Raw genomic sequence first — 22,169 nt, forward strand, 5'->3', positions numbered from 1 at the left:
CCGATTTTGCTGATTTTAAATAGGAAACTTCTCGAAAGCATGTCTGACAAAATTATTGAAGATTTGGATCCCGAAGATAACTGGGGTCTTCAGAAAATTGATGGCTTAATCGACTCCGCTATCTATAAGGATCCAGAATATATATACTTTATAGGGTCGGAAATGAAAAATGTAGAAATTACAAACGGAATGACAAACTTATATATACCCTTCTCACGAAGCTGAATTGTATAAAAATATACCTGCTGCATAATGGATGACGAAATGTACGTATGGAAAATTTTCCGCACCTTCCGGGTCAATATTTTTACGTTGCTGATGCTCGAGGGAATGTTGCAGAAAAGTTTAGGACACAAAAACAGAAAATTTTCCAAAAAAGTTCCTGGTTCCCGGCAAAAAAAGTCAAACATTTGTAACAAAGGGCTCTATAAATACCGAAATTTACATCAAGGAATCTTTAAACGATGCTCCCATTCATAAAAACTTAATGTGTCCACTTATTTTTGGCCTGATTTGGCATCCTGTCACTATATGTGGCATTTGCACCAAGAGAAGCAAATCCTCCAAACTGCCTGGAGCTAAGGCCAGTGGCGAGATATTGGGCTCTTGTTAAAAGAGAATTGTAGAGCACAAAAAAGGTGTCCAAAAGTGTGGTAGATTTTAAACAGAGATAGACAACCTGTTCTAACAAAGTGACAGAAAGAAATATAAAAACCATAACTTATGCCCATTTGACTGTGATAATAATTTTGAAAAAAAAACAGTATAACAACTAGAAAATCGAAATAATTGTATATGTTTTTTGAGCTAACAGTTTATTTTTACTTATTCTAACGTTTTGTATTTCATAAAAAGTGGACTTAGCACGTTTGTACAATAAGCCAACGAAATACTTAACAGCAATAATTTGTTCTCTTAAATATTGGGTCACAGAGTAAAACGAAAAAATACAAGAAACAATACCAACAAAAAATAATGACAGACATGCCAGCAGACGTGCTGCATACAGATAAAATCATGAGGATAGATAGATACACACGTACAGAAACTGGTCAAATTAGTATGTGTGGTTTTTGGTTACACTCCTTGTACGGCTCTAATATGTCATATTTGCATCCTCCTTTGTAATTCAAACATCTGGATAAATCTGAATTATCCCATCTATCCACTTTAAAGGCTAGTGTATCGAAAATCACTTTTAGAAAGCACATTAAAATCTAATATCATGTCATGTACACAAACTCCTTCGGATGGAGCAAGATTTGTGATAAAATATTCTAATTTTTCTATTCCATCATATCAGATAATCAATGCTTAGAAGACCATATCAAACAACTCATTTGAGATTTAAAAATTTGTTAAGTTTGTAATATTATTTGGTAAATTGAAATAAATCTGACTATAAATGGGAAACAAATTAAATACAAATTTTAACGCGTTAAAGGTTGTAGGCAGGCATTAGAGATTATTAATGTGTTGGTTATAGAATAGTTCGAAATATTGCAACCATGTAGCTGTTTTGGGAGACAGTCTTTAATTGCGTTTGGGTCGACGTTCGTATTTCGTACACAATTGACCGACCATCACCCACATGAATAAACAAAATCTCAATTAGTGTTGCCACTGAGATATATTTTATCCTACCAAATTGTATGCCAAAAACCTACAAGAATCATTGGTAAAATTAAATCCTTGATGAGTGGGAATGAACGTTTACGCGCGATATTAAATTTAATAGACGAATGCACTCAAATTTGCAAACTTTAAGAGTATCAAATATCAATTAATGTAATGTGTAAATTACACCAAACCTAACAAAATGGCAGCACTGATCACAACACAAATGCACACGTACATTAGAGTGTCCCGATGAACGTAATTTTTTGAAATTTGTTGGAATACCACTCAAACGATTAGTATAAATGTTCGGAATAAGGAAAAAAGCTGAACAAATTTAATAAGATCTTAAGCGATTAAAGCTCAAGATCTCAGCAGAGACCTGCGACGAGCGGCTGAAAGCTGGCTGAACCTAGCCGCCAAATTATGCTAAAAGCCGCTGTTTCTTAATAAAAGTTTCGTAGTAATTTTATTAATTTTTTTTTTTACAATTTGAGTTTTCACAAATTGATTTTTCTTTTATGGAGTCAGTCAGCCACCGCACAGTGGTATGAGAATAAAAAAAGAGGGCTGATTTGAATGAAATTTCACATGCGCAAAGAGGAAGTGTGGTCGAGTTTAAGTTTTGAATTTGGACCTCATGACCCCACCAGGTGTGGGACCAGGAGTTCCCAAAGTAGGACACCTCGGGTATGTTCAATTTTTAAAATGATCCATTTTTGGAATTTTTCAATACTTTTTTGGGAATTGCGGGATTCCTGATTATAAATTTCAAAATTTTACAAATTTTTTGAAATTTCACAGTTATGTAGATTTTTCTATTTAAAATGGAAAAATAAAATCAAATTTTGAAATTTGTTATCAAGTATCCCGCAATTCCCAAAAAAAATCTTGAAAAATCCCAAAAATGGGATTTTTTCGTTTTTTGGCTATAATATCCATAATAGCGGCGGGGTTATCGGAACCCTTTACAAGATAATTAAGAACTTATTGGGCCATCTAAAATAGGTTACTATATTTTGATATCGAGTATGCGATTTGAGAATTTTTGCCCTAAAGTTGAATTTTACATAAAAAATAGGCATTTTTTGAATGGACCTGATCCCGTCGGTATCAAAAATTATAAATGTTTTTTCATTTAAAATATTTGGCGTAAAGTTAGCTTTTCAAAAAGTACAAATTCATTATACATCCTCTTAGAAATTTTTTACATAACTTAAAATGAATAAAAGTACTTTTTTATATTCAAATGCATGTAACTTTGGACTCAGTCATGATTCATGATTTCTTTATTTGATATATAGATCTATTGTTAATCCTATCAAAGAAAAATGTATAAAATCGGCGAATATTTGGAACCGCGGTCACCAAAAAACTGCATCGCATTTGAAAATTAAATTTTCAAATGCGAATATCTCCTAAGCTATAAGAGATAATTGATAGGTTTTATGTAGTGGTGCTCGACGAGGAGATTCTGTATGTGTAATTTTTTTTAAATCGGAACACAAACGAAGAAATAGGATCATTTTAAAAATTGAACATACCCGAGGTGTCCTTCTTTGGGAACCCCTGGTCCCGCTCCTGGTGGGGTCATGAGGTCCAAATTCAAAACTTAAACTCGACTACAGTTCCTCTTTGCGCATGTGAAATTTCATTCAAATCAGCGTAAGGGTTTAGAAGTTACAGATTTATTTCCCTCTTTTTTTTTCTCATACCACTGTGCACCGTAAAAGGTAGTAGGCGCGGTCTCTGGTTATCTGTACAATTTGTGAAAAAAAGTTTAGCAATGTTTTTTGATATAGGTGCCAAAATTGCTTTTGAGGAAATTAAGAAGTGAGATCGAGATATCTTAACATGCATAAATGTTAATAAGAAAGAAACCACTAAACTTACACTTTTGATTTTTTATTTGATTGATGTTATTATTACAACTTTTATAGAGCTTTCTGTCACTTTGTTCGAACAGGTTGTCTGTCCATCTCCGTTTAAATTCTACCACACTTTTGGAAACATTTTTTGTGCTCTTCAATTCTCTTTTAACAAGAGCCCAATGTCTCTCCACTGCACTATAGGTAATTTTACCCATTTTTGTGGCCAAAACTATAAGGAAACACTGAATAAGATGAAAATCGGTATACGTTAATATTCAAGATTGCTGATTTCGAATCTGAGGTAAAATTTTCCAAATTCAAAATGGCGGATCCATTTTTATTTCCAAAATATCAAAAAAAAAAAAAAAAAATTCCTTCACTAAAGCCTATTCCTCATTCAAAATATTGCCGCATTCAACTTTAGCAACAACAAAATTCTTCTCCTCTTTCTTTTGCTCATCCAACCAGACTTCCGCAAGTTCATTATTTTGCAATCGGAGGCTGCCTACGAAAAATTATATTTCTCAAAAAGTGCAACATGAAAGTGACAAATTGAACTCAAAATTCCACATTTAACACGTTTCTGATTCTGAACCCAGCCAAATTCGGCCAAATTTTTAAAAGTTTACCCAAAGTTAATTTTTCAGAAAATATTATAAAGTTAAGGGTTATGTCAGAAGTATTTCCATATTTAATTAAAATTTATGTTTGTTTTTTAACTATTTAAATAAACTTAAAAATTCTAACAAATTGCACTGTATATGCTGATTTCAATGACTTTGACCACTTGCTAAGCAGTCGCCGCACGGTGGCTCATGTCTCAATTTCATCGGCCAAAAGTCCAACTTTTTGTTAACTCCGATTTCAAAAATTTTAATGCCATTCAATAGTAAACACATTGAAACTAAGGTGGCCAAAAAATTAGAAAAAAATATTGGATGATTTTTCTTTTGTTATGTCTTTAAGAACTGGTATTATTTCTTACTATACCGTTTATACCTGATGTATTATTAAATTTTTACTTAGGTACTATCATTTAGTCAAACTTGAATTTCAGTGGAATAAAAGTGCTTAGGTCAAAAGGGGTTAAACAAATTTTACTACCAGTAGAAAGACCAAAGTATCCTCTTTAAGCCCATATATGCTTGTTGACCTGTTCTTGAACACTTTTTTCATTTGAACGAAATTACTCCCAAATTTGTTTTCTATTTTTATTTTACCTCTTCATATGACTGGCGCAAAGTACAAGTCGCAATTTTGAAGATATTGCGATAAAATTTGATACATAAATTTTATTTTCATAAATTTTATTTGAAAGCCTATTGAAAATTACTGAAATCGGTCTATTATTTCACCTAAAACCCATACAAATGTTCTCCCGAAATTATACTTTATCGGTCGTAAATGGTTAATTTATATAGGTATCTACACAAATTTTGCTCCAAATAAGTTTTATATAAACTGAATTAATGTCACCTAATTTTATGATGATCGGTCCATAATTAGACATAGCTCCCATATAAGGCCCGCTTCCGAAAATCACTTTAACGAGCATAAAGTAATAAAATAACTTCCAAATAGACATAAATCACTCGACCTAATTTCATGGCGATAGGTATATAATTAGTCATAGCTCCCATATAAGGCCCTCTTCCGAAAATCATTCACGAAAATAAATTATAGTGTAGGGTATTATATGGTCGAGCTTGGCCGCCCTTACATGTTTTTATCTGCTTACAACTTTTTTATAAGTAAAGCTGATGCAAAAAATAAAAAAATCCGCATTTTCATACTAAATGCTATAAAAAATTAAAAGTTCAACTTTAACTTTAACAACTTTAATTGCTGAACAACTGCTGAATCGATTTTAATGAAATTAAAACTGGAGAAAAATTCAAGAAGTTATCTGTCCATCAAAAAATTCTAAAATATCTCTATCGGTTCAAAAGTTACAGAGTTTTGGCCGATGAAAAACGATAATGAGCCACTGTGCGCAGTTATTTTTTTACAAAAAAAAAACAGTTGTTTGCCTTAATTTTTTCTTTATCAAATACCAACAACAAAAAATGCATTCATGAAAATTCAAAAAAATGACTTTTTGCCTCAAAAATGGGTAAAATTACCTATAGTGCACTGGCCTTGGAGGATTTGGTACAAATACCACATTATTGTTCTTTTAACACTCAAGACCTCTCTTACTATAGCGACAGGTTTCCAAAAATATGTGGACACATTAAAAAGTCTTATGAATAGAAGCATCCTTTTTTGCAAACATTCCTTGATGTGAATTTCGGTATTTATAGAGCCCTTTGTAACAAATGTTTGGCTTCTTTTACGGAAACTGCATATTGCTTCCCATACCAAGAACTTTTTGGACTAATTTTCTGCTTTTGGATCCTAAACTTTTCTACAACATTCTCTCAACCATCAGCAACATAAAAATATTGACCCGGAAGGTGCGACAAATTTTCCATATGTACGTTTCGTCATCCATTATGCAGCAGGTATATTTTTTTTTTATAAATTTGACTTTAATTTCCGAAGTAAAATTGTAGGATTGTAGGATTTTGTATGTTTTGAAACCTGCATTGGATTTAACTTTTCGTACAAAATAGTCCGAGTACTGAGCTAATCGGACTGCTTTCCTACCGGAAGTGTTAAGAGCTCTTTTGAAAATGCCTTCTATTTATTCGCTTTAGAAACATCACGTGGAATATTCCTTCTACCTCTATCAGGTTTTCTGTCAACTGACAAGTTTGCGCGATACTGTTTAGTAACATTGGAAGCAGTTTGATCGTATGGGCAACTTTTTGTAGGACCAAGTTGGGTTTTGTTGAAAATATTTAATAATTTTAGTACGCACTTTTTTCTCGTGTGAACATAATTGACATCAAACATAATAACTGACATGCTTTACAAAGGTAACTTCATAAAAAATATCAAATAATACTTGGATTAAAAGATTTAAGGAAAAACGTGTGCTAAGGTTTTTTCGATCTCATTCCTTATATTGATATCGAGATTTTAAGTCTCTGGTAGGGAACTAAAGACCTATTAAAATAAAGATTTTCAGAATGTTTTCTTATTCAGGTCATAAATACGCATCGTTGTAGTGGCATTCATAGAAAATGTTGTTCTACCGGATACTCTAAGGTACATACAATAAGTATCAAGTACATATATATGTACATGAATGTACACACACAAATGTACAAAAATGTATCTATAGGTATCTATTATATACAAATGTATGTATAACATTAAATGTTATGAGTTCGTAAAGAATGCGTCAGAAAAAAATTAAACGCACTTTTGAGGATTCACTTATTCTTACCCCAGCGAATTTTAATAAAATAAACTTTATAAATTAACTTTTTTCAATTAAAACTCGAATTATTTTGAAAAGTACAATTTTAAAAATTACTTTTCTAGTGAATTGTAATATTAAAATTGAAATTAGTCTTACGTTCAGAAATGTGTGGGTGGCAAATTGGAGTATAACTTGAACTATTTTCTTTTCCAAGATTTTACATCATTGGCCATTGACAGTGAATAACATAAACATTCCACAGACAGATACTGTTACCTAGCTTGGTATTCAATTCAATAGACGATTTACTTGGCCTTCACTGGTTAAACAGTAACCAATTAAAATTAAGCCCTGACTATCACCCTGTATAAAACCATTTTAAAACAAATGTGAATCCAATTCCAGTATTGATCTTATACAGAGTATCCATTTGAAATTCATGTAGCATTGGTTAAGGATGAGTTTAATAATGTACGTGACAAATTTATATTATAAGAAGTAGGAGAGCTATATTCGGCTGTGCCGAATCTTATATACCCTTCACCAAATTATACTTCAAAATAAAAGTTTTAAATATTTTTAGGTAAACAAAATTTATTTTTTTTCGAAAATTTTATTTTTAATTTTTTTTTTGAAAAAAAAAATTTCGAATTGTTTTTTAAAATTTAAAATTTTTTTTTTTTTTAATTTGAAATTTATTTTTTTTAGTTTTTTCAATTTTTTTAATGTTTAGCGAAAAAAACTTTTGGTAAAAAAAAATTCGGATTAAAAAATATTTTTTCCGATTTTGACCCATTGTAGGTCCAACTTACTTTGGTCTTATATACGTCGTTGCAAATTTCTTTGAAATATCTATTATCTATATTAATGACTTAGTAATCCAGGTATAGGTAAAAAATCGAGGTTGTCCTGGTTTTTTCCTTATATCTCAGCCATTTGTGGACCGATTTTCTCGATTTTCAATAGCTTCGAAAAGTTGATTTCAACAGACAGACAGACGGACATGGCTTAATCGACTCCTAATATACATATATACTTTATAGGGTCGGAATATTATATTGTGGCAATTACAAACGGAATGACAAACTTATATATACCATTCTCACGAAGATGAAGGTTATAACAATTAATAGTTTTTAACGAATATCTTGTGAACTGTAATAGTTAAAGTTTAAAAAATTTGTACCATTTATTTGGTTACCTTTGTACATAGTTCAGCTGAAAACGGATGGTATTAAATTAGTGAACGTGCCAATTCCCCTAAGTTGTAAAGAATTATTTTAGAATATCTGGAGAGCTATAATTGCGAAAGCCTTTAAACCTGTCACTGCATGAAGTTTGTTTAAAAATGGGTGGGATCGAAACAAGGGGTATGGCCCCTCCCATAAAATGTAAATATAAATTTTTGAATATATAGAGAACTATAATTGGAAAGGACTTCTACTACGTAGTTTGGCTGAAAATAGGCGAGATCAGATTAGTGGGCATGGCCACTACCATATATCTGGAGAATTATAACAGTTAAAGCATCTAAGCTTGGCATGAGTTGTTTTGTTACCATTGTACATTTGTTGGGATTCAAATTAATGTGATATTTTTATACCCTACACCACCAAGTGGGGAGGTTATTATGCGTTTGTGCAGATGTTTTTAACCGTATACCGATCGACTTAGAATCACTTTCTGAGTCGATTAAGCGATGTCCGTCCGTCCGTCTGTCTGGTTGGCTGGCTGTCCATGTAAACCTTGTGCGCAGAGTACAGGTCGCAATTTTGAAGATATTTCAATGAAATTTGGTACATATTATTTTTTCGGCTCAAGGACCAAGCCTATTGAAACTGGCTGAAATCGGTCCATTATTTCACCTAGCTCCCATAGAAATGTCCTCCCGAAATTGGACTTTATCGGGCATAAATGTTTAATTTATATATGTATCTCCACAAATTCCGCTCCAAATAAGTTTTATATACACAAAATTCATGTCACCAAATTTTGTTACGATCGGTCCATAATTAGTCATAGCTCCCATATAGACCCGCTTCCGAAAATCAGTTTAACGTGCATAAATCGCTTAAAAATGTTGGTAAACACACAAAATTCAACATAGTTAACTTTAATATACACATAAATCACACGAAATAATTTCATGGTTATCGGTCCATAATTGGTCATAGCCCCCATATAAGGCCCACTTCCGAAAATCACTCAAAAATATAAATTATTTAACTTTTAAAAGAAAAATTTTGTTTGCTCTTTTACTTAGTGTAGGGTATTATATGGTCGGGCTTGACCGACCATACTTTCTTACTTGTTTTATATATAGGGTTTTATATTTTATATTATAGGGTTTTAATTTTAGTTATGAAATTTTAATAACTATTCCTAGGCCTAAGAAAAGCAGATGCAATAAAAAAGTTAAAACAGGATCGGTTTTAGTTTTACACAGACAAATTAATAAAGTTTGATAAACATTTTATGAAGCTGTTCATAAAGGTTCATAAATACATAGTCGTATTTATGGAATTTTGAAATAAATTATAGAAACGCCTTCCTTTATGTGTGTATACTCTTTTTCGGACTCACTCCTTATTTCAGTGTATTTATGCATGAGTATAGAAATATTTCAGAATCTGTCGTTGCACATACTAACAATACATACCTACATACATAAACTGACTTCCTACACAGTCGAATACACGACCTTGGAATTTCCCATACGAAACTCTATTATTTAATCATTTGATTAAAGCTGCTATTTTTTTTATTATTTTATTTTCTTGTATTTTTTTTTTTGCTTTACCGGAATAAAAACCATCATAACTCACTTAAAGGATATGAAATATGTAATGAAATAAATGTATAACCATTCACAGTAACATTCAAAAGTTAGATGAGTTTTATAAGATTTCTCAGCAAAAAAAAATCGTCCATATTCTGGAATCAGGGGGAAACAATGATTTTTTTTAATTGCTGAATTTGTTTGTAACCCATATTGAAATTATATAGTCGATTTAACAGGACGTCTGACCCTATCAAGAAAACCCGAGTACACATTGTTGGTATGTATGGCCTCTATTTTCACGTATATATACATTTTTCCACGTGTAAAAATTGCTGTTGAGGATGTGATATAATTTTAAACCGATTATGTGTGTTCCACATTTTTGATAATTTGGAAAATGTATCTTTTTTGAGGTCTTGCTCGTTTTTCAATGGAAAATTCCCCCAAAATGGAAAGCTCAAACCACTGAAATAGTTGAGATTAAGGGCAAAAAAATCTAAAAAAATTTAGAGGCTTTTTAACCCAATACACAATTTTGATGTATTATGGTTCCAGTAGTACAAATATGGTCTAAATTTTAAATTATATGGAGAAGTTTTTTTTAAATTTTTTTTTTTAAAATTATAATTTATAATTTATGATAACTCAATTTGTTATTTATAATAAATTTAGTTATAATAAATTATGTGGAGAAACATATACAAAAATTCGCAATTTTAGAAAAAAAAATTTTAAAAAAATCTGTCCAGAGAATGAAAAAATTTTACTATTTTCGATGCTTCAAATCTATAAAGTTGTTAGTGAAGCCTTTTTTTGCTGTTGACCTGTGTTATAATTGACCGCTGCCTCTAACGTTTGAAGTTGTCATGAATTGTTCATGTTAATCTGTTTAAAAATAAGTATTTTTCAATTTTTATAATTTGATTTAGCAACAGGTTGACAACCTTTTGAACGTCACTGTGTAACAATATAAGCTCTTTCTTACGTATTACTACATGTTTGTACAGTAGACCTGCTCTTTTAAAAATAAATTTGTCTTGGATCACATTTATTTTTTTATTTATTTATTTTATTCTGCATAAAAGCTCATGCAAGATCTGTGAAAATTACTATTTTTATTAAATATTAGTGTTTTTTATATTAATAGCGATATAGTTTTATTATTTTCAAATTTCTAAAAATTTGAACCATACAAGAAAATATTATTTTTGATAGGCAGTTCTAATGTTCACATTTTCAAACATTCATGCATACCTATGTACAGTAGGGTGGCCCCTAAAAAAAAGTTGTGGATGTTCCCAACTAAAATTAAAGTTTAATTCAGTCTAAAATAGCGTTTCTCAAAAAGTTTGTCCTGGCGTCAGAATTTGGAGAGCTAGATCAATGTATAACAAGTAAAAATACTATATTTGGCAGTGACGAATCTTATATACCCTTTTCTAAAGTATACTTTAAGATAAAGATTGAAAAAAAATGCTTAAAAAAAACGTTGGTGAAATATATCTGCTTAAAAATCTTTTTAACAGAATCATTGTTTGAATTTTTCTGGTTTTATATATGTCGTTGGAAAGGTCTTTGAAATGCCTTTCAAGCATACTCCCTTGTTTGTCGAAGCTTTTCGAGAAAATATTCGAAGAAAATATCATACCTTTTTTGAATGATGAAAACATTATCTCAGTTCACCAATTTGGTTTCCGAGAACATCATGGCACCATTGAACAGGTCAATCGCTTAACTGTAGAGATTAGAAAATCTTTTGAATTGAAGAAATATTGTTCTGCTGTATTTTTAGACGTTACTCAAATCAAATGTTTACTGCCAATATGTACTCATAAATTACTGGAGTCTTATCTATCGGATCGACTTTTCAGAGTTATGTACATTGATTATGTGTCTAGAGCAGGAGCGGATCCAGGGGGTGAGTTAGGAATTTCCCGCTCCCAAAACCGAAGTTTTGATACAACAAATTAAAAAAAAAAGAAAAGTGTAGAACAAATTTTAATTTTCCCCGCACCCAAATGGTTAACCTGGATCCGCGCCTGATCTAAATAATACAATATTAGAGCTGGCGCTCCACAGGGAAGCATACTAGAACATATGTTATATTTGATTTACACCTCTGACTTGCCTAGGTGCGATAAATTAACATTTTCTACATTTGCTGATGTTATCGCCATTATTAGCTCACAGGAAAAACCACTCATAGCATCTAGTCAACTTAAAAATTACCTCATACGTGTGGAGACATGGTTAAAAAACTGGCGAATATGGGTGAATGAGTTGAAAAGTAAGCAGAGGAAATTACCCATCTGTCGCACTCAACAATGTTAATATAGCGCGGTATAATTACGTCACATACCTTGATAGACGGCTTACTGGCGCCGTCACATATAAACCAAGAGACTTCACATGAAGCTAAAAGCCTCTAGCTTCCATTGTTTAATCAGTGATCAATCAAATATTTTTCTTGTTAAAGCGTAAAACTAAAATAAACAATATTAAAATCAGTTACGAAAGAACATACTTATGATGTTTTATAGTTATAACCAGGGAAACCGGAAATATGCTCTAAAAAAAGCGTTTTAGGCGCTTTAAATATGCAGTAAAAACTTTAAAATATGCTCTTAAAATTAAAAAAATATGCTCTTAAAAAAACAAACTTTTACATAATTTTTAACCAAAAAAAATTTACTTAAATTTTCAAATAAAAATCGTTGTCTATTGGATCTGAAAACATTTTTAAACATAGAAAATGTTCTTTCGACATCAACTGATGTTACAGGAGCAAATTTAAAAGACAATATTTCTTTAACACTTAGAACGGTTAAGTTTGAATTAGAACTAAAATTTGATATTTAGATGGAGCTATTATTAAAATAGTGCTTATTTTATATTAAAAACATGTAATAGAGCTATATTCGGCTGTGCCGAATCTTATATACCATTCACCTAATTATACTTCAAAATAAAAAATTTAAATATTTTTAAGTGAACAAATTTTTTTTTTCAGTTTTTTAATTTTTTGGAAAAAAAAAATGTTCGAATTGTTTTTTTTAAATTTAAAAAAAAAATATTTTGTTTTTAAAATTTTTTTTTTTGATGAAAAGCCATCTATTTTTGAATTTTGAATTTTAAACAAAGGAAGTAAAAACCTGTAACACAACAGCGAAAAATAAGTAAGACAAAATTTGTTTTTGATAAACTCAAAATATGCTATTAAACAGTAAAATATGCTCTAAAAACGCAAAATATGACATAAATATGCTCTTAAAACAAATATATGCAAAAATATGTATTTAATGGTAAAATATGCAAAAATATGCACTAACAAATCGATGCCAAAATTCTTAAATAGTACTGAAACGTGTAAATATCTTATCCATGTGCTAATTAGACTCACCAGAAAAAACATGCATTTGCATATTTTGGTTTCCCTGGTTATAACTTTAATAATACCGTTATTTCAATAAAACGAAGTGATCGAGAAAAACGAAAAGTATTTTCATACTCTATTGGCTTTTACATGATTTAATTTTTTTGTTCACTTTTGTATGTTATTTTTCATATATATGTGTCTAAAATCAATTAAATCCGATATCAGCTTCATAAGATGCGAATATTTATTTCTTGATTTAAACATAAATTTAAATCGTGAATAAAATCGCGATTTTTTTGGAAATATAAAAGAATAAAAATTAAAAATGTCCAAATGATTCCAAACGATATGTGTGAATATGGTGATAATCGTAAGACCCAAGGTTAAAAGCTTGTGTTTTTTAAAAGGTGTCTTTACGAGAAATATGAAAAAATCATAAAATGCTTATTTTAATTTAATTTTTATCCTGTGACAAAAATTTAGAGAAATTGTGTCCTCAAACAGTGTAAACTTTCATTTTCGATGGAAACACCGACGACTTATTTTTCCTATATACAGGAGAGGCCACCTTAATGTACTTGTATCAACATGTATATGGGCATAGGAGCTGTAATATACATATTAAGTTATAAATGTTATAGATATGATGATGACTTGTTTAATACGTATCTACACAAATATATTGTAAACAAAAAATTAAAAAAAAAAAACATATTTATACATAAATAAATACGTACATATGTATATAAGCACAGTTGTTAATCCAATTTTGGTTTTGTAAATACCACAGTTAGGAGTAACATTATCTTTATCTTATTCAGCGAAAATTTAATCCAAAATGCCCCCAAATGATTTTTCAACGATTTCACATATTTTACAGGTATATGAGATAATTGTATTAATTAAAATAACGTAACATCACTTTTCATAAGTTTATAGGAAAAGCAAAAAACAGTATAAAATGAAAACTACTTGAGTTATTGAAACAAAATTTTCAAATCTGAATTATATGGAAACTAGAATTATAATATATACAAACAAACTAGTTTTATCAAAGTACACTTTATGCTATGTGGGTTACGTTTTTTTGAATTGTTGATTTCTGAAACAAAAAAACGTATCATCAATATAAATTTTTATGAAAAAATAAAAACTTTAATAAAAATATTTTTTTTTTTTATATAAATTTTTTATGTTTTTTTTTATTTTAATTACTAACAACTAGATTTTTAAACTAAAAAAGGTACTTCATTAAATTTTCATAAAGACTGCAAATATATTCAATTGCAACAAATTTATTAAAAAAAGAAAATTAGGATACTACATAAAACAACGCAAAAACTATTTATTAATTAATTACTCAAAGCGTCTACGTTATTTTGTTTAAGAAAATCATGTACTTGATGATTATTTAGTTTCAATTTTGATTATAACTTGGTTATTTTTGATAGTAAATGTTTAAAATTTTGTACACATATGTAATATGATGTAGTGAATCGTAATCAATAATAAAATATAAATAAAAATAATAAAATTTTTTTGGATGATACGTTGTTTTGCATTTTAGGTGAGGATATGTATGTTTTGGGTGTTTATGCAATTCGAAGGTAGGTTCGGATAATCTAAATGTCAACTTAGCGGTTTTTTTAAAAAAAAATTATTTAATTAAAATTTTCAAATGCTTACAAATAGTTGGTCGCGTACTTTTTTGGATATTTTTTTAGAATGAGAGTAAATTTATTTTAATGTTACTGGAAAGTACACAAACACACCTATTAATTCGCTCGATGATGCATTTAAATGTTATAGGAAACATAAAAAATAAAGTGTTAAATACGAACAAAGTTTTTCAAATATTTTGATACAAAACTTTTATTTTTGGACACATAAGTTAGCTGTTAGCAACAACATTTTTTTGTAGGTCTCTTCGTTTAAGTTTTATCATGTTTTTCGGACATGACTTCTATCATGATATATTGGGTGTATGACTTAAAAATGCGGGATTTTTTTCAAATGTTTTGAAACATTTGTACAATATAAATTTATTCAAAGTATTGGCAATTATTAGCTATGACCTTTTCCCATCTTTCTGGCAACATACATATACAGTATTGGCCATAACTAAAGCACCCCCTCAATGAATTTTTTTCATATGGTATTTTTTTTGTATAAAATCAAAGTTTTAAATATCTATTATGTATTATTTTCATTTGTTAATATGTTTAGTATTGATAAACAAATACTTTCAAAGTTAACCTTTCTATAAGAGGTAACTTAAAATCAAAAAATATTTTAAGGTAGAAAATGAAACGGACAAAACTAAAGCACACAAATTTTAATTAATTTTTTGTTGCAAATCCTTTGTTTTGGATGGCAAAAGGACAGTTTCGTACTAGATTAAAGAAACAGTTTGCATTTTGTCTTTAATCTAGTATGAAACAGTCGTAGGCGTAAGACGTTTACGCCAACCACGATAAGGGTGATTATGTTTTCATGGTGTTTTTCGATATTCCTTCCCAGGCTTTTTTAACGGCATGAAATAAATCGTGAAAATTTCCGATCCTTATTTCAGCAATTTTCACGATTAATTTTCATATTAACAATGTGCCACAAGTTCTCAACAGGATTGAGATCGGGAGATTGACCAGGTCAATGAAGAACTTGAATCTTATTGCTCTGTAGCCAAGTCTTACAAACTTTGGAGGAGTGCTTAGGATCGTTATCCTGTTGGAAGCTCCCTATAATTGGCATCTCTTCACTGGCATAAGGCAACATTACAGCTTTCAATACATCACGGTACATGAACCGATCCATAATCCCATAAATTCTATGATTTGGCCCAAATCCTTGACCAGAAAAGCAGCCCCAGGCCATTACATTGCTCCTCCATGTTTAATTGTTCCTTTGTAATACTTAGGATTCAGTCTTTCACCTTTTGGTCTGCGTACACGCCTTAATCCAGCGAAGTTTTTAAGTTGTATTTGGATTCGTCAAGGAACAGTACTGTCTTTCTTTTTTGTACACTCCAGTCGATGTGGGCTTTGGCAAATTTCAGTCTAGCTTTCTTGTTCTTAACTGATAGAAATGTTTTTTTGTTGCTGGTCGTCAGCTGAATAATCGGGCTTCTACTACTCTTCTACGGATTGTTCTTTCGCTAAAGCATAATCTTAAACTTGTTCGTACTTGAATAGCTGATGCTGTAGGATCTTTTTGTATTGCTCTTTTGATCAAGGAATCATAATATCGTGTTTTTTTCGCGAACGACCTCCAGAATGCACCGGTGATATGCGACCAGTCTTAAAAAATTTTTAAACGAGCCTGGAAATAACTGATCAGTTAATTGAATATTTTTTACTCAATTCATGTAGTGATAAGCCCGTCTTCCAGTCTTCAATAACTTTAATTTTAAATTCACTGGAGTACTTATTCCTTGTCATTGTTTTTTTTTACAATAAACTGTATAAAATTTAAATTTTGCACACTACGTCTTCCTTTATTTTTATCTTTTGGAATTTTTAAGTCTATTCATTGTGATTCCCGATAACTCACATTGCAAATATACAGTAGCGAATCAAATTTTTAAACATCTTATAAGAGGGTGCTTTTGTTTTGTCCGTTGCGTTTTAAGTTTTTATATGATTTGTCATTTTAAATAAATTTTTAATAAAATTATCTTTTACTAAATGAATATTAATACAAAATACATCCCAAAAAAGCCGTTTTTATCAAAAAAATTATGATTTGCAAAAATCCATTGAGGGGGTGCTTTAGTTATGGCCAATACTGTAGATTCCGAGCCAAAAGAATTGCTCATCTTTTTAGTCCAAACGATGATGGTCTGGTCAGATTTCAGCAGCTTATAATAAAAAGTACCCTTTTGCTCCCACCAAATACAGTGAACTAACATGGATTTTTCATCGCAAGTAATAATTCGGTGCAAAAATGGTTTTCGTTTATATCGTTCAATCATCATTTCGAACATGCAAATCGTCTTTCAAGATCTCTCGTTTTAATTCGTATTGTACCCAGTTTCCCTACTTTTGGATGAATCTTACTGCTCGCAAACGTTTTGAAATTGCTACTTGAGTAGTTCCCAAAGCTTTTGTGGAGTTTTACAACAATTTTGTCTTCAAACTTTTTGGCTGGCGGGTGATCATTGTCTTCCATGTCAAAATCACCACTTCTGAACCGCACAAAACATCTCTCGCACGTTGAAACATATGGAACACATTCAGCATAAGCTTTGGTGAGCAATCGATGAGCTTCAGCGGCAACAAAGCATTTGGCACAAAATTCGACATTTTCGAAGCCAAAAAAAACTTTGTGTTTGCACTATAATTTTCAATAACTGCGTGAGAATAAATGACAGATATGTACACATCAAAATTACATATAAGTTATTAAGAACAAAAACGGAATTCAAAAGATCATTTTCTCTCATATATTGTACACACATCAGACCCCCCGGTATATTCTTAGTATCAAACTTTTATACGTGCAATTGAGTTTTATTGTTACAGATGGTATCAACCTTTTATTTTACTCTAACCTAAAAACGGGAAGTCTCAGAAAAAATGCAACTGCTAAGTGGATTGTAGAGACACCCTTAAAATGTTTAAACGTTAGTGTACGTTCAAGGAAAATACAATATTTTCTTCCTAGTTTGTCATTTATTTTCTATGTACTTTCTAATAAAATAGAAACAAACAAACCGCAAATAAATGCCTCGTTTAAATTGTATTACAATAGACATGTAATATACATACATATGTACTTTATAAAAGGATATGATGATCTTGACTTACATACATATGTATATGACAAATATAAAACTATTTCATTTCATATTTATTTAAAAAATATGAAATAACATTCAAATAACTCACCTGTAGTAACAGTCTTTCATCGGCCCAGACAGCCGCTTGTTTCCAATCGATTTTCGATTCAAAAGGTAATACCCAATCATTGGATAACAATACAGGAATGCATCCAGCTTGTATAGCTTCAAGGAATCTAATGGATGAGAAAATCAAATCATTTTTAACAAATACAATAATAATTTAGTTATTTAGGCATATACATAGACAAACAAGACGTTATGGATATTATTCGATCACTGTTTGTGATTTAAATGCATATTATAGAAATGTGTGTCAAGGGTAAAAAAGTATACATACCTGAAAGAGCCCAAACGTCTCCCCCGAGGTACTAAACAGAATGTTGAATTAAGCAATAACGATTCATAGTCATATCTGCAAAAAGAACAAACTAATTATTACAACTATTATATTAAAAGCATATGTAAGTATTGAATGCGTGGCATTGATGACGACAATGCAAATGAAATGAAAAATACAAAAAATAAACCGCCAAACATCAAATTCCAAATAATATCCTATTTTCCAAAGTCCAATTATATACAAATTGAAAATTAAAACTCTTAAAGTAATTATTACGATGCTTAAAATAAAATCTTCTAAGGATATTCAAATCATCTGGCATTTCTAAACGGATCGATCGAGTATTCGAGTTTAAGCTATTAAAATGGGCCCTACAAATGCTCCAGGGCGGCGCTATGGGGGTTCAAAGTAGGATACCTTCGACATTTATAATTTTCAAACACGTGCCATTTTTTTGTTTCCCATCCGATTCATACTATAAAATTTGTATAATTTTTTTTAATATTTTATTCAACAACAAGTCAATGATTCTGACTTATGGTGTTTTCTTTTCTGGCATAAATGATGCATTTATTCTGCCTTTTACCCTTCTTTGTGTTCTTTTCTGAAAAAAATGTAGTTTGGTCGTGTTCTTTTCTAATAATGTTACCAGAAAACCCTGAATATATGCAACATGTTTCACCCTCAATTTTATCAAAGGGTTATAAATGCACCATTTTTTATGTAAGCAAAAAGTATAGTTTTATAATATTTAGAAGCTACATAAAATAAAAGTGCATAAATGGTAATGATTTTTGTTCTATTGTGATCGTTAAAAATGCAACACATTATGAGGGTATGGTAACCTTTAATAAATGGTACAAAATATATAGGCAACATTTTGTGTCAGAAAAGAAAACACAATTATCAATATCTAAACAAAAAAAAAATAAGTTCGGAATAAATGTGGATCAGATTGTTCCTAATATTTGCAATCCTATTAAAATTTTGATACAAATTTTAGTTTTAGAAACTCAGTAAATATGTAAGAAAATCTTTATTTATTAACAAAACTCAATGACATTTTCAACGTTGTTTTAAATTTGTCATTCTAAATAACAAAGTGTAAAAAAACTTGTCAAAAGTTCAAAGGGAATCCCTCAATTACTAAAAATCGCATTTTTTACAATTTTGCCCATAGGGTACACATTTCCTTTGGGGCTGGGAAAAGGTTTCCAAAGCTGCTTTCCGTTTTCTGATCCCAGATTTCGGAAAGTTTAAATTTTTATAACCAATAGGTCAAATTCCGAAGGGCGTATGGGCGACATATTCGAAAAATAGGACATGTTTTTTATACCAAAATCTTTTCCGTAAAGATACCTTACAGAAAAACATAAAATTGTTATATGTTCTTAACCAACCCCCTGTCTATACTCATCATAACAATAAATGACATTTGTTGTCTCCAGACAAAAAGAAAAGCACTAACAATTTTATCATAACGAAGCAATAATACTAATAAATGGAGACTATACCTGATAATTTTTTATTTAGTCTTCAAAATTTTTACATGTCCAAGGGCACATTTTAATAACATAAACTCAAATTGGCAACGCTCACGTCAAATTGTATCCCGATCTGAACAGCCGTTTAGAAATGCCAGATTTATTTCCAAAAAATTTTGATTTTGCCCCACTGTGGGTGTCCATTATAATGATGATACAGCATGCGTATAGTTTTTCAGCATTTGGTTTAAAATGGTTTTTCATAGAGTAAGAAAATACTTATAGTTTTTATCAATTACATCGTTTTATTGAAATAACGGTATTCTTGAAATTAATACTATAAAACATCATAAATATGTTCTTTTGAAACTGATTTTAAAATTGTTTATTTTTAATAGTTTTTTCACACCTAAAGTTAAAGTTTTCATAAATCTGGTTTTAACATTTATTGGACAAACTGTACAACAGCTGTTTTTGTTTGTTTTTTTTTTTTTGCTCCCAAATATCTATAAAAACATTTTCATTATTTTCTGTCCAAAAGCCTCTTTTTCTTTCGGATTTTTTTATTGTGAAAAGCAGAGACATAAATGTTTTAAGAAATATTTTAAAAAATTTATCCATAATTGTTATATTGTAGAAATAATATTTTGTTTCTTTAACTAATAGTTATTTTCAATCAAAATAAATTTTGATTTTCTATAAGAGTTATTCAAAATATTTATTTTTTTTTCGTTGCTCATAACTTTTATTTTCAATTTATATATTTTTACGTTGCCTAATAAGAGTTATTCATAATATATATTTTTTTCGTTGCTCATAATTTTTATTTTCGATTTATATGTTTTTACGTTGCTTAATATGAGTTTTTTTCGTTACATCTAGCATTTATTTTCGATTTATATATTTTTCAAAGGACCAAAGCAACAAAGTGCAAAGTAAACACACTTTGTTTACTTTCAAATTTCTTTTTCAGTTGAAAAATATTTCGGTAACTTCTCCTGAAGTATCTCCCCTTCAACCAATATCCGATTTTCTGGTTGGCGAATCTAAATACGTCATCGTTGCTCAGAACATCAATTAGAGAACTTGAAGTGGATTTATCTTCAGAAGATGACGAAGACAATACATCTCGAGAGTTATTAGCAGATATAGCTGAAATAGACAGCTTTAAGCCTGTGAGCCTGGACGTAGAAGCCGATTTGTTACAATATTGGGAAGAGAAAAAGAATACTTTTCCGTTTTTACTTAAATTGGTTCATAATGTCCATGCAGTGCTGGCTATACAGGATTCTGTGGAAAGAGCATTTTCTGTTTTGCGTATTTTTTTGGCTGATGAAAAAGCGTCTTTTTTGTGACTTTAAAGGTAAAATACAATGTTTATACTAATAAAATGCAAATGAGGCGACAAAAAACAACATATTTTGAGTTATGAGCAACGAATAAAAAAATATATAATATAAAAATATTAGTCAACTTAAAAAAATATAAATAGAAAATAAAACTTATGAGCAACGAAAAAAAATATATTTTATGAATAACTCTTATTAGGCAACGTAAAAAAATATAAATTGAAAATAAAAGTTATAATATTTTGAATAACTCTTATTTGAAAATGTAAAAGTTATTCATTGATTTATGCCTAACTTTTTCAGTCTCAAAAAATTTAATAACAATTATTTTTGGTATCTGGTTAAAAGTAATATATGGGGGATTTCATATCAAGTGAACCAGTTTTTAAAATCGATGTCTTCCGATCGGAATGAAATCAGACACAATTTTTCAACAAGATCGGTCAAGAACTCTCTGAGTTATATGACATTTTGGCAAAATATGTGTTTTTTCTCATCCATGTAACTTATTACCTATTGTTATTAGGAAAATGTGTCCCAAATAGTTTAGATAGCTATTTCTTCAATCTTTCGAAAAAAAAAATATTTAAAAAAAATTAAAAGTTTTTAATAATTTTTTTCCGAAATCAAAAACTTTACTTTTTTTCAAATAGGGACTTTTTTCTTAAGACCTATGTGGTCGCTTAGTGGGATGCGAGTTCGACATCTATCAAAATAAATGTTTTTTAACTCAAAACAAGCTATTTTTGACTTTTTTTGGCAAAATCAAAAACTTTGTTGACTTTTTTTAATTTTTTGCTTAAAAGAAAGCTTAGGTCTTTTCCTTGAAGACCTTTTTGGTCGCTTAGTGGGATGCGAGTGGGATATATATCAAAATAAATATTTTGTAACTCAAGACATAGAATTTTTGACACTTTTTTGCAAAAATTAACTTTTTTTCCCAAAATGGGCCCTTTTTTAACATTTTTTTTTCTCAAAAGAAAGCATAGGTCCATTAATTTAAGAGGATTTTAGTCGCTTAGTGGGATGCGAGTGGGATATAACTGAAAAATTGTATGTCGTAGTGGGATTCGAGTGGGATATACAGTAGTTGTAGCCCAAAATTTAAAATATTTTTTTAAAATAAATTTTTTTTTTGTATAGTTTTATTTATATAAATTAACTGAAAAACAAACAACATAATTAATTATATTCTGAAAA

At 29.9% G+C, this 22,169-nt stretch overlaps 1 protein-coding gene across 1 annotated transcript in view; it reads right to left on the reverse strand.

The window, feature by feature from the left end:
- Positions 1-22,169, reverse strand: part of ttv (exostosin glycosyltransferase 1 ttv) — a 159,106-nt gene that overhangs the window by 81,275 nt on the left and 55,662 nt on the right. Inside the window, exons 3-4 of the mRNA XM_065510541.1 lie at positions 18,134-18,208; positions 17,843-17,969 (exon numbers count right to left, since the gene is read on the reverse strand). Of these exons, the coding sequence (XP_065366613.1) occupies positions 17,843-17,969; positions 18,134-18,208 (202 nt within the window). The remainder of the gene's footprint in view (positions 1-17,842; positions 17,970-18,133; positions 18,209-22,169) is intronic.

Source organism: Calliphora vicina, chromosome 5 (assembly GCF_958450345.1).
Source record: "Calliphora vicina chromosome 5, idCalVici1.1, whole genome shotgun sequence".
NCBI lineage: Eukaryota > Metazoa > Arthropoda > Insecta > Diptera > Calliphoridae > Calliphora > Calliphora vicina.